Genomic DNA, 13,971 nt, shown 5'->3' on the forward strand with positions numbered 1-13,971 from the left:
AGACTAAAGATGCTACACAAATGCAGCTTATTTAATACAGATGCAACTCGAAAGCAACACAACTAATATTCAGCATTTTAAAATGAAATAAATTAAAATAAATTAAAAAGGCATTTCTGGTTCTGTGCATTGCACACACTTATCTAACATGAGAATACAGATATCTATTCACGTAGCAACGACTCACTGTAGACTGAATGTGTGTTTAACAGGTTCGTCTAAGCATGACAGACAGTGTGTGTGACGTGAATACATATTACTGTATTTCAAACATTTGTGTATATGCTGTGTTCGACACGTGCACTATCCACTACACAGTGACTTCCACATGATGAAACGAGACTGAAGACACTGTACTATACTACATACTACAACACTATACTATACACTACACTACATTATGTGTTTTACTGTCTCGACTGATGCAAGTGTTTTGGTCAGTTTGTCAAGAGAAGAGTCGATCTTCATCGTGAGGAAGACCTCGTGGTCTCCTCTGCTGCTCCAGTCTCTGCAGGCCTTCCTCTCGCCCCAGTGCATGCTGGGAACCCGCTCTGTGAGCCGCCTCTGTCGCTGTGATGTCAATCTGAGCGTATTTACTGGAGCTTTTACCTGCAGACAGCAAACACAAGCATCAGGGAAAGTTCACGAGAGCAAGCGTCAGTGTTGGCCTGAGAAAGCTTGCATTATTGCATTGATCAAAAGTCAACAGTAAAGACATTTATAATGTTACAAACGATTTCTATTTCAAATAAACGCTGCTCTTTTGAACTTTCCATTCATCTGTGAATCCTGAAAAATAAAATGTTTCACGGTTTCCACAAAAATATCGGGCAGCACGACCAACACGAAGAGCTCTCCAAGAGCGTGCTGAACTCGTTCAGTCTTCTCTCCGTAGAGTAGTCAGGAGCGGAACGATGTGATCGCTCGGCTCCGAAGCGAAAAGCTGAATATGCGCTGCACCTGCTGCCTACTTATACTCACGCTGTGATCAGCAGCAGCTGGATGCAATAATCGCATGCCAATGTGCATTGGCTCGTTTAGTTTACACTCGAAGTAGATTGGTCCCTCTAAGCGAGATCCCAATTTCGTCGGTCCTCCGACGTGACGTCGAGAGTGACCGACTGAAAGGGAACAGCATATTATAATGATTTCTGAAGATCATGTGACACTGAAGACTGGAGCAATGATGCTGAAAATACAGCTTTGATCACAGAAATAAATTATAGTTTAACAGATATTCACATTCAATACAGCTATTTTAAATTTTAATACTATTTCACAATTTTTACAATCTTATTAATTAATATTATTTTTGATCTCTTATTAATATTATTATTAGTGTGCACTTCTGACGGCGGCGCTGGACTCCTGCAGCTCCAGTTCCATGTAATGCAGATGTTTTTTGGACGTGGGGCTGGTGGGAATATTCACGTATGTCACCGCGTCTCCTCTGAGTCTGTCTGCCAGCGCTGGACCGGTCACACAAACACACACACACACACACTTCAAACGGCACAGAGAAATCACAGAAACACACAGATCTGAGATCACCTTCAGTCAGATGAGGAGAAATCTTCTGCGAGCCCATCATGAGCTCGTACCTGCTGCGCTCCTCCTGACACAGAGACAGAGACAGAGACATTTATCCATGGAAAAACACACCTTTCATTAGTCCGGTTCCCGCTTAAAAACCAACATGTCCACACCGGTTGAATGTGTAACCTGTCTGAACAGGTTCAGCACGGTTTCACTGTTAGTGCTCTGGATTACGAGACGCAGACGGATGATAAATGTGTTACAAACGCAGCTTTCACACGTCTGACTCTCAATAGCACACACTGTGTGTGGCCTTCAGCTGTATTTAACTACTCTATCTTTCAACCATTTATTTATGCACGAGTTATTAAAGGACGGGGAAAATCTCAATGTTTCTGTTTTTCATTGCATGCAATAAGAAATAAAAAATGAGGTAATTTAATATAATATTTAAGTATTGTTCAAATGCTAATAACTAATGACATTAAACCAAATAAATCCTAAATTCTAAGGATTTTCTGCTTATATTTTCTGTGTAAATAACCACTAGATCTTTTTTGTTTAGTTTTCAATGACTGAAATATATGTATATGTATATTGTAATCATTGTAATCAGCCATTTTTTTGTTTTAATTTTAATTTTAGTTTTTTTTTTTACTTTTGTCATTTTTATTAGATTTGTCTTTATTAGTTTCATATATTTTAGTGTTTGATTTTAGCACTTCATCTTAAACTTATTGTATCTCTTTATATCCTTTATATATATTTTGTTTCATCTAGTATTCATATTTTACTTTATTTCAATTAACACAAATTATTTTTAATAGTTTTAGTACACAATGCAAACCGGTCTCAAGATGCATCATTGCGCTCAGCACATCAGCTACAGTGTAGAGGGTTAACAGAGCACCCGTGTGTTAAATAATCATGACTGATCATTGATACAGATGTGAGTGTTGGGCTGCATTTGTTTTAGTGCTGTATTTTTGCACACTTCTATTGGCTGTAATTCACCTCCTGGCTGCTGTCTGATCATCGGCTGTCCATGATTTCATATAGGCAGCATCCATTCTTCCTTTCTCTGCTCATATCCTCTCTCTGTTCTCTGCACAAAGACAGAAACAAACACAGGAGCGATGCAAATATATCCGTTTTCAATTCAAAAAGTATATTCTCCAATACCAGGTTTAAAAATACTAAGCTATATTTTCTTTGGTGTATTATATGTTGATGTCTGATTTGCATGAAAAATGATATAGACTGTAGGTTTTGGCCTAAAAATATGTCGTATTTTGTTGCAAATAAAAGGCTCAGAAATCAGACACACTTGGAAATTGTGCTCGCTTTCAAGTGATCTCCACCCATCCAGACCTTCTCAGAAACGGGAAACAACAACACAGACGGGTTTGCAGGCAGAAGACGAAAGGTCATTACTAATACGATTAGACAGAGACTTCTGGAGTGAGGAGAAGGAGAAGATTCGAAGAGTCCTCAAAGGAGAGTTGGGTTAGAGACGAGACGAGAGTCCGGCGTGAGAGTTTGGGCTCGTACCTTCCTCAGGTATTCGTTGCAGAGAGACTGTGGATGGAATGTTCAGAAATAAACAGTAACAAAAAATAAATGTCAGATGAATTTCAGAATATAATGCTCTTTGCTCTGTGTGTTTTGTGCTAATGTTTTAAGAACAGTGTTGGATGCCAGATAACGCTGAACAAACGTTCTATCAACCTTAGCAGAACATTAGCTAAAGTTCTGAAAGCGTTGCTTGTTAGCCGGAATGCTATTATATTTATTATATAATATAATATTTACATTATTCTACAGGCTACTACTATCACAGTTATATTTGCTAAATCTAAATTAAACCTATTTGATTCCAATTAAATTACAACTAACAAATGTATACAATGACTTCGCAGTGAATATGAAATGTCTATGACGCAGCATCACAACGTCTGTCTGATTAAAATAAAAAGCTCTTGTATATTTACAGATGCGACGTTCACAGTACGCACTCAGATTTCGAGTATGCATCGCAGTAAGAACATTCTGCTGGTTTATTTTGCTGTCGCTGTCACTTTTACTTTTATGTTCAGTTGTATGATTTACTCAGTGTATTAATTTACAAACTCATTGAAGATATTTTGAAGATTGTTACCAAACACTTGACTGTACCCATTGACTTCCATAGTATTTTTTTTTCATTATATGGAAGTCAATGGCTACCGTCAACTGTTTGATTGCCAAAATTCTTCAAAATATCTTCTTTTGTGTTCAGCAGAGGAAAGAAACTCATGCAGGTTTGAAACAAGTAAAGGTGAGTAAATGAAAATGATCTGCATTTGTGGGTGAACTGTCCCTTTAAGATCAGACTTATGAGTCAATTAGTGTTTAACTCACATATTATTCTAACAGTAAGACAGTAACAGTAATATATATATATATATTTACACTAACATCCCACAATGCAGAGTGATTACTTTACATATATATACAACATCTAAATATATATTTAAATTAAATATATTTAAGAAATTATTGTTAATTCTAGTAAAACGGTTATTGTTAAAGTACTAAAATGTTTATGCTGTTATCATCTAAAAAAACACACTGCCGCTTTACACGCATTCTCTCATCAGCTCTCAAACGCTCATGTCAGAGGTCAGTCAAAGGTCAGTGTGCCGCTGCGGAACAATTCCTTTAGGTCGCACACAATTAACCCGTACATCTATGGAAGCATATAGGTAGCAAAATTAAATTTAAAATGCAATACGCAAAAGGGCAATGCATTTCAGTATTTAAATTTACATTTCCCATTACCCATATGTGCAGAGTTTGGTGCAAAAGGAAAATGAAAAATTTACATTTGCATTGCCATTTTGCATATTGCCTTTTAAATTGAATTTTGATACTTATATGCTTCCATATACGTGCACTGGTGGCGCCTTATGAGGAGAGACGATGTGAATCATACATTAAAGCATGCAGGGAAAATAAAATAAAATAATAAAATAAATGTAAAAAAAAAATAAGATAAATGAAATATAAATACATAAATGATTGACTGATTGATGGTCATGTAACAAATGTGATTCATGTAGTATCTGATTTTAATATTACTGAAACAACCTAATTATATTACTACATCTGAAAGGTCACTTATAATGATCAGATCAGGTAAAAATTGTCTTTGTGCATGTCACTGTTATAATTTTGCACACATTTCTAAGCAATACAAGGGTGAAAATCTCAACAACAACAAAAATTAATAATAATAATAATAAAATAAAATGGGTGGTTTTCACCCAAATTGAAAAAAAACAAATAGTTTAAAGAAAATGAAGCTTTAAAGAAAATGGGACTAATAATACTTTATTAAATTACTGTAATGATAACATTTGGTTGCATTATCGAAAACATTAATAATAGAACACTTTGTACTTTGTGTGTTTTTTTGAAAACGCCCTATAAATACTATACAACGAATACAAAAATAATAATAGAGTAATTTTCATTACTATATTACAGTTATGACGATCTAAAATAAATGATTTTAGATAATAATTGAATTACTGAATTACAAGCAAACTCAAAAGTGTATTAACATCTAAGCAATGCAAACTGTGAGGAAATGTTATGGAAACATCGCAATGCATAATACGGTCTGAAAAATAGACTTAATATGCAACATATAATTTCGTGTTGAAATATGATACACATTAATACATAGATGATCTATTATTTGGCCACTCTGTCAGATGAATAGAAATTCAGCATAGAGACCTGTTTGAATGGAAGTCAGCGGAGAAGATGCTTCAATGCTTATAATACATACTGGAATAAATAACTAAAAGCTGTGCTTTAACAGCAAGCTGTTGCATTGAAACGACATCTTTCCATTCACTCTCATGGGTTTATGTGCGTGACCTTTCCAATATGAGATTCACTCAAACACTGTCTCAAACAACTCTCGTTTTTAAATATGTTTTGCAGATTAAAAGACATTTATTTCACAGCAATCTTCTACTCAAAATCTATCTATATGCAAAAAATATATTATGATAATAATACATACGACTTTACATAACGCTTTCCATTCCAGCGTGCATGTCACCATACTGCTTGTTAACATAAATACAATAGCAATAAAACACGCTCACTGGTATCGCATGATCACCGGAATGGAGAGCCCTCGTGAATGCATTAGTAATAAAGTCACAGTTGTGTTTTATGGTTTATCTTTGGCACTGGCTCCCGATGCAAATGTCTATGGTTGTTCTGTTCACTGATGTTTTTCTGGATTTTTTGATGACGCTGTTGATCCAGACTGAATATTTGGGCACGAGGGTGTAAACGCCGGGTTTTCCCGAGCGTCCGCATCCGTCTCCCCAGCTGATGATCCCGTAGAGGAAACTCACGCCGTCGCAGTCGCACGCTAACGGACCGCCCGAGTCGCCCTGAACACAACACACACACATCTGTTCAAACACTACCGACTATTAAAGGTAACACTTTATTTTAAGGTGTCCTTGTTACACGTTGCATGCACTTACTATTATAATAACAATTCATTATGCATAATTGCATGCAAGTAACCCTAACCGTACATATAGTTAATTAATATTAAATGTCTATGGTTGTTCTGTTCACTGATGTTTTTCTGGATTTTTTGATGACGCTGTTGATCCAGACTGAATATTTGGGCACGAGGGTGTAAACGCCGGGTTTTCCCGAGCGTCCGCATCCGTCTCCCCAGCTGATGATCCCGTAGAGGAAACTCACGCCGTCGCAGTCGCACGCTAACGGACCGCCCGAGTCGCCCTGAACACAACACACACACATCTGTTCAAACACTACCGACTATTAAAGGTAACACTTTATTTTAAGGTGTCCTTGTTACACGTTGCATGCACTTACTATTATAATAACAATTCATTATGCATAATTGCATGCAAGTAACCCTAACCATACAATACGTACATATAGTTAATTAATATCACTCAGTACTTATTACGCTGTAACAAGGACACCTTAAAATAAAGTGTAACCCAATTCAGTTACTGTAAAGTAATACTGATATCTACGGAAGCCTGTTTGCGGCACTGAAGAAAAAATACAAAAAGGTAATTGCGACATTTTTTCTCACAATTCTGACTTTTTTCTCAAAATTGAGACTTGTGGAATATATATAAACACAATTCTGACTTTGTGATTTGCAATTGTGAATTTATATCTCGCAATTCTGAGAATTTTATTTATTTTTTTTTAGAAATTTGAGATAAATAAAAAAAATCGCAATTATTTTAATACTTATAAAAAAATTGTAATGCTTTATTTTTTTTGCAACGGCAGAAACGGGCTTCCATAGATATGAGAGCATTTATTCTATATCAATGTATATATTAACACTAATTATATTAATATTAATCTTAAACAATAACAATTAGACCAGCTTTATTAATGTCATATCCAAATCTGCATTCCATCATTTTTTTGGTAAATTGCAAAATGTGTTCAAAACAGAATTATTTATATATATATATATATATATATGTGTGTGTGTGTGTGTGTGTGTGTTAATTAAAGTAAAACAATTAGATAATTTATTGATAAATAATATTTTATATTGCTATTGATATATTTATAAAATTGATAAAAATTAATAATTTGTAAAAAAAAATATATATATATATTTATAAATGTATATTTATACTAAGAATATTAATATTAGTCTAAAATAAAAAGTTAAACAATTAGACCTGCTTTATTAATATTCATATAAAATCCTAATCTAAAAAATATATAAAAGTTACATAAAGAGTAAAAAACTGTACATTATTGTAAAGTTATTCTGATATTAGAGTATGTATTGATAAAGAACACTCTATATTAGTATAAACACTATATTAAGATGAAGAATATTAATATTAGTCTAAAACTATTAGACAATTAGGCCTGTTTTATTAATGTGGTAAAAAATGTAAATATGTAATCCAATATATATATATGGTTAGTAAAATCTAAAATATGTTCAAACATATGTAAATTATTGTAATTCTGATAATAGAGTATTTATTGATACACATTAGTATTAATACATTTATATATGTATGCTAAGAATATTAATATTAGAGTAGCCTGTTTTATTAATGTGGTAAAAAATGTAAATATGTAATCCAATATATATATATATGGTTAGTAAAATCTAAAATATGTTCAAACATATGTAAATTATTGTAATTCTGATAATAGAGTATTTATTGATACACATTAGTATTAATACATTTATATATGTATGCTAAGAATATTAATATTAGAGTCAAATAACAGGTAACATAATTAGCAAAACAAATCTGCAATCCAATAAACAAGATCAGGACTGGATCTGTCGGTCTGTCGGTGTTGTTTTGGCGTCTGACCTGACAGGCGTCCACACAGGACTCGCTGCCCGCACACAGCATCCCTGACCTGACCTCTGACCCGTAGACGTCTGGAGACGAGCACTGATCGAACGGGATGATCTTCACCACTCCCTCCATCAGGTGAGAGTACGAGTTCGCCTCTAAACACACACATGCAACAACAATAATGCATTTATGTGCACATTATTACAGAATAGCTCTGTTCCAAAACCCAGTGAGCTGTTTATCGTCTACATGCAATCAGCTGCCAACTATATATATATATATATATGCTTCTCTGAGCGTTTCCCTATCCCTTGTAAAAAACAAGTGCACTTAATAGCATTGAATGTGCACTTGTAGTGTACTTCAGATCTTAGAAATATCCACAAAAAACTGTATGTGCAGAAAATATACTATTAATGAAATTAAATGCCACTTAAGTGACTTAAAGAGACTTTCATGACTGTATCTTATCGCACTTTTGAAAAGTTGTATTTTAAAGTACATTTGAAATCATATTTTAATAATCTTTTGTCATGTTTTAGAGAAGTACACTTATTTTGATGTGTTGACTAACATACTAAACCACATGTAAAGAACTTGATTATCATTTTAACTGTAGTGTGTTATTCAATATTAGATTTAAAGTTACTATATTTTAAATGTACTAAATTGCAACTTCAATATTGCAAATATAAATCTGTGACACAAGTTTCAACAGAAATGACATTAAAGTATATTTTAGTTGATCGTAAATGCTTGTCAGCACACCATATTTCAAAGATTAATTATGAAAATTACAAATAAAGGTAATTTAAAAAAAACACTTAAATTATGCTATTTTATTTAAAATCAATATACACTATAAAACATCTGCATTTAATAGCAAATAACATGCAGATAGATGTGTGTGTATCTAACTATCTATATATCTATTTATTTACTTACTTGCTTTTTTATGTATGTCAGGGTGGGAAGTTTTTTGTACTTTTAGATTCTTTGCACAATGTATTACACATAGAATTGGACGTGTGTATGATGGCTTGTGTTTCAGCTCACTACAGAGTCAGTGCTGGTGAACTCACTCTCGTGCATGTGACCCCAGCCTGAGATCTTACAGCAGGAGTGATCGGGAAACGTCATGTCTTTCTCCGGCAGACAGATGGGCCTGATGAAGGGCGTCTTCAGAGCGCAGCGTCCCTCCACCTTCTTCAGCTTCACTAGAGCTGCAAAAACAGCTGCTATTACACACAATCAGCACGAGTGCTGCTGCTCAGCGTGTTGAAGCGTGTCTGTTACACACCAGCCCACATGTGTGTGTGTGTGTGTGTGTGTGCGTGTGTGAGAGAGAGAGTGTGTGTGTGTGTGTGAGTGTGTGTGTGTGTGTGTGTGTGTGTGGGCGTTTTTGTGACAAATGGGGAGATAAATTTGTATAATGACAAAGGTATAACATAGGTATTACAAGGAGAAGGTGACTTGTGAGTGAGTGAGTGAGTGAGTGTGTGTGTGAGTGTGTGTGAGTGTGTGTGAGTGTGTGTGAGTGAGTGAGTGAGTGAGTGAGTGAGTGAGTGAGAGAGTGAGTGTGTGTGTGTGTTACATATATGTGGTTGAAAAAGCACATTTGCACATAATGTGTTGTCTTTGTTCAATCTACCGTGTTGCAGACACCCACATCTGAACACACCGGGGAGTTTTACTGAATAAGGTATAAAACAGGGCCTGAAACAATTTACAATTCTATGAATAAAGTCAATTACATGTTCAATAAAAATGAGGTGCATAACAATCAGAACCTCAAACTTAATTTTATATGAGCTGTTTTGATTTTTTATTCATGTTCTTTAGAGTTTGTTTAAAAGGTATATTACTGTGATTTTACCATTTTCTAGCAATAAACATGCAAAAAATAAAAAATAATTGACAAAAATGTATAATAAATAAATAAATGCATGGGTAACAGTGTTGCCAATTTAGCCTAAAATGTATTTATTACAAAACTTGGAAAAATAGAAAGTAGTTTAGATAGATAGATAGATAGATAGATAGACAGATAGATAGATAGATAGATAGATAGATAGATAGATAGATAGATAGATAGATAGATAGATAGATAGATAGATAGATAGATAGATAGATAGATAGATAGATAGATAGATAGATAGATAGATAGATAGATAGATAGATAGATAGATAGATAGATAGATAGATAGATAGATAGATAGATAGATAGATAGATAGATAGATAGATAGATAGATAGATAGATAGATAGATAGATAGATAGATAGATAGATAGATAGATAGATAGATAGATAGATAGATAGATAGATAGATAGATAGATAGATAGATAGATAGATAGATAGATAGATAGATAGATAGATAGATAGATAGATAGATAGATAGATAGATAGATAGATAGATAGATAGATAGATAGATAGATAGATAGATAGATAGATAGATAGATAGATAGATAGATAGATAGATAGATAGATAGATAGATAGATAGATAGATAGATAGATAGATAGATAGATAGATAGATAGATAGATAGATAGATAGATAGATAGATAGATAGATAGATAGATAGATAGATAGATAGATAGATAGATAGATAGATAGATAGATAGATAGATAGATAGATAGATAGATAGATAGATAGATAGATAGATAGATAGATAGATAGATAGATAGATAGATAGATAGATAGATAGATAGATAGATAGATAGATAGATAGATAGATAGATAGATAGATAGATAGATAGATAGATAGATAGATAGATAGATAGATAGATAGATAGATAGATAGATAGATAGATAGATAGATAGATAGAACTAAAGCTATAAAAAATAACATAAATAAAATAAAACATAAAACATTTATTCTCATTTAAAGTTGAAGTACTAAAATAACTATAAGTAAATAAACTAAAAATAATAATAATAATAATACATATTATATTGAAATAAAAAACTAAAATAAAAATGACTAAAACACAACTAAATTACTAAAACTTTAAGTAAAATTATTAATAAAATAAAATTAAAAACAAACAAATTGTGTATTTTTTAAATATATTTTGTATATATATATAATGTTAACTCCTGAAGGTAGGATTGTTCAGGGATGCAAATTAGACAGATCTCTTTAATTGAACTTCAATATAAAGCTCATGAAGTAGTTCCCTGATTTTAGTTTAAAGCACTAGCTGTTGTACTGTCTGCTTTTGGAGTCCAAACTCACCGATATCGTTTAAGGTCGGCTCAAACTGTGTGTAACGCGGGTACAGAATATAGTCCTGAACAGCAAAGGTCCTGGTGTTGGGACCGGTGTCGTTAAAGGAGTGCTGGCCGAGAACGACCCGAATCTGTGACTTTAGTGGACTGAGAGAGAGAGGTTCACTGTTATACAGCTGTATGGAGTTAGACTGAAGCTAGAACTCTATAGAAATGCATGAAGTGCACACACAGACACATACTTGCGCAGGAAGCAGTGAGCGGCCGACACGATCCAGCAGGAGGAGACCAGTGTTCCTGCACAAAACTCGTCTGCGATGTACAGCGCTGCCATCCAGGGGTGAGCGCCGGGCAATGCAGACGTCCCGCCCAGGATTCGACCCCGACTGATCCGCTTCTCCTGCCGCTTCCCACACGCCGGGGTCCTGACGGGTCTGCGGGACGGCCCCGGGGCCACGGTGAGGACGGGACTTCTGCGGCCCACTGACAGAGACAACAGAGACTGTGTTCAATTATAATAATCCTGACTGAAGCATATGAAGTATTCTATCACTTAAAATAAAATGCAACACAAAGTAGTCTTTGTATTTGAGTTGTTTTAGCTGTCTGCTATAACGGAAACATAACTACTGCAAAAACAGCAGTCATTTAATATTAATATAATAAATGTGTCACAGTCCAGTTTTCTCAGTATAAAAAAATAAATAATAAAAATAAGATTAAATAAATAAATAACTGATAATTACATTAAAACAATAAATAAACATTTAAAGCAAACAAATACATAAATAGACTATACAAATAAAATAAATAAATAATCAAATATTACATTAGAATAAATAAAATAAAATAGATCAAAATAAATAAAATTGATTTCAATAAATAAACAAATTAACATCAGATTGAAACAAAATAATTTAAATAATTAGATTAAAATAAATACATAAATGAATAATAAATCATTAGAAATGAGATAAAAATAAATAAACAAAAACTGATTAAAATACATAAATGCCAATAAGTAAACAAAGCAAGAAAATAAGTAAATAAATTAGTAAATAAAAATAAATAAAATAAAAAGTAAATAAATAAATGATCATAACTGTACTATAGATAAACCTCTGCACTTTAGTATTTCACTTCAAAACAGTTCAAAACGTTCAAAACTTGAAGTTTTTGTTCTTAAGATTGTATAATGTTTTTGAAAGAAGTCTCTTCTGCTCATCAAGGCTGCATTTATTTGATCAAAAATACAGTAAAAACAGTAATATTGTGAAATAATATTACTGTTTAAAACAGCTGTTTTCTATGTGACTATATATTAAAATGTCATTTATTTCTGTGATCAAAGCTGTATTTTCAGCATCATTGCTCCAGTCTTCAGTGTCACATGATCTTCAGAAATCAGTATAATATGCTGATCTGCTGCTCGAGAAACATTTCTGATTATTATCAATGTTGAAAACAGTCGTGCTGCACAATATTTTTGTGGAAACTGATGCATTTTATTTTTCAGGATTCACAGATGAACAGAAAGTTCAGAAGAACAGCATTTATTTGAAATATAAATCTTTTGTAACATGATTAATTTAATGCAAGCTTGAAGAATGAAAAGCATTAATTTTAAGTTTTGAATGCTGACGCTTTGAGGCAGCGTCTCTGATCACAACCAATGAAGTCTCGAGCTTCAGGCGACGCTGGGTGAGATTTCTAGAGAAGTTTTTAGGAAAGCTTATGGCTCTTGTTTCGTGTTTGCTGCAGCTGTGAGTCGTGAGGACTGTTCTGGAGAAGCTCGGGATCTGCTGTGTTTGTGTGTGCTTCACTGACGCGCTGGTTTGGAGCAGGGCTCGATGGCGCAGTACTCCCACGAAACGGCTCGCCCTGTCACCGTATAACACCACGGCAGCTTATCTTGATCAGGATTCCTGCCGAATCAAGGACACATCTCAGACAGCACAAGATCACAGTCACAAATAAAACTGCTGCTCAGTTCAATCCAACACACGCTTCTGATTCATTTCTGATTAAGTGCTGATTCCCAAAAAAATACTGTCTGTTTTACTTGGAAAAGTCACACTTTCTCACAACCGATGTGCATTTTGCAGCATTTTTGCGTTTGATAAGCATTTGTAATGTGAAGAAGTCTTGCATTCCCCCTTAAACAGCAGAACAGCACCACACACACACGATTCCTGATTCTGTGTTCAATTCTCAGCCCATTTTCACACTGAAGGACATTGTAATCCTGATCCACTCCTTTGCAGATTGTAAGTTAAATTATACATTTTGAAGACTTCTTTTTGTCATTAAAACCAAAACTTTAGACATCCGATTCAGACATTTTGTTATTTTGATAAGTATATATATATATTCAAGATGCAGGGCTGTGTAATTTTCTGGTAATAACATGACTTCCAACACATAATATGTTCAACTGATATTCATTGCAAGTGAAAGCATGCAGTTATGTGTCAAAGTATATGACTCCTTCAAACAGTTCTCAGCTCCCTGTAAAAGCTGAGCGTCCTGCACACGAGTCGGCGTGAGGAGACGTGCTGTCACCTGCAGAAGGCGTGTCCCCCGAGGCCCCTGTGGGGGGCGCTCTCCACCGTCTCCACTGTCAGCTCCGTGAACAGCAGATCTGAGTTCCACGGCAGACAAGACGAGCCCGAGACCGTGACACTGGCCACACCGCGGTACAGAGCGCCTGAATCACGGTAACACTGCTCTCCTGGGTCTGATGACACACACACTGTTCAGTTGTGTGTGTGTGTGTGTGTGTGTGCGCGTGAGTGTG

The 13,971-nt window shown here is 34.4% G+C and overlaps 1 protein-coding gene across 2 annotated transcripts in view; it reads right to left on the reverse strand.

Annotated features, from left to right (window-relative positions):
- Positions 1–5,164: 5,164 nt before the first annotated feature.
- LOC107570631 (hepatocyte growth factor activator-like) overlaps positions 5,165–13,971 on the reverse strand; it is a 17,095-nt gene continuing 8,288 nt past the window's right edge. For both annotated transcript variants that reach the window (XM_016256884.1, XM_016256885.1), the window contains 8 exons: positions 13,737–13,911; positions 13,002–13,099; positions 11,417–11,657; positions 11,182–11,321; positions 9,026–9,166; positions 7,956–8,098; positions 6,166–6,357; positions 5,165–5,801 (listed from right to left, as the gene is read on the reverse strand). In XM_016256884.1, the coding sequence (XP_016112370.1) occupies positions 5,772–5,801; positions 6,166–6,357; positions 7,956–8,098; positions 9,026–9,166; positions 11,182–11,321; positions 11,417–11,657; positions 13,002–13,099; positions 13,737–13,911 (1,160 nt within the window). In that variant the 3' untranslated portion in view covers positions 5,165–5,771. The remainder of the gene's footprint in view (positions 5,802–6,165; positions 6,358–7,955; positions 8,099–9,025; positions 9,167–11,181; positions 11,322–11,416; positions 11,658–13,001; positions 13,100–13,736; positions 13,912–13,971) is intronic.

Source organism: Sinocyclocheilus grahami, unplaced genomic scaffold, assembly GCF_001515645.1.
Source record: "Sinocyclocheilus grahami isolate Dianchi unplaced genomic scaffold, SAMN03320097.WGS_v1.1 scaffold1485.1, whole genome shotgun sequence".
NCBI lineage: Eukaryota > Metazoa > Chordata > Actinopteri > Cypriniformes > Cyprinidae > Sinocyclocheilus > Sinocyclocheilus grahami.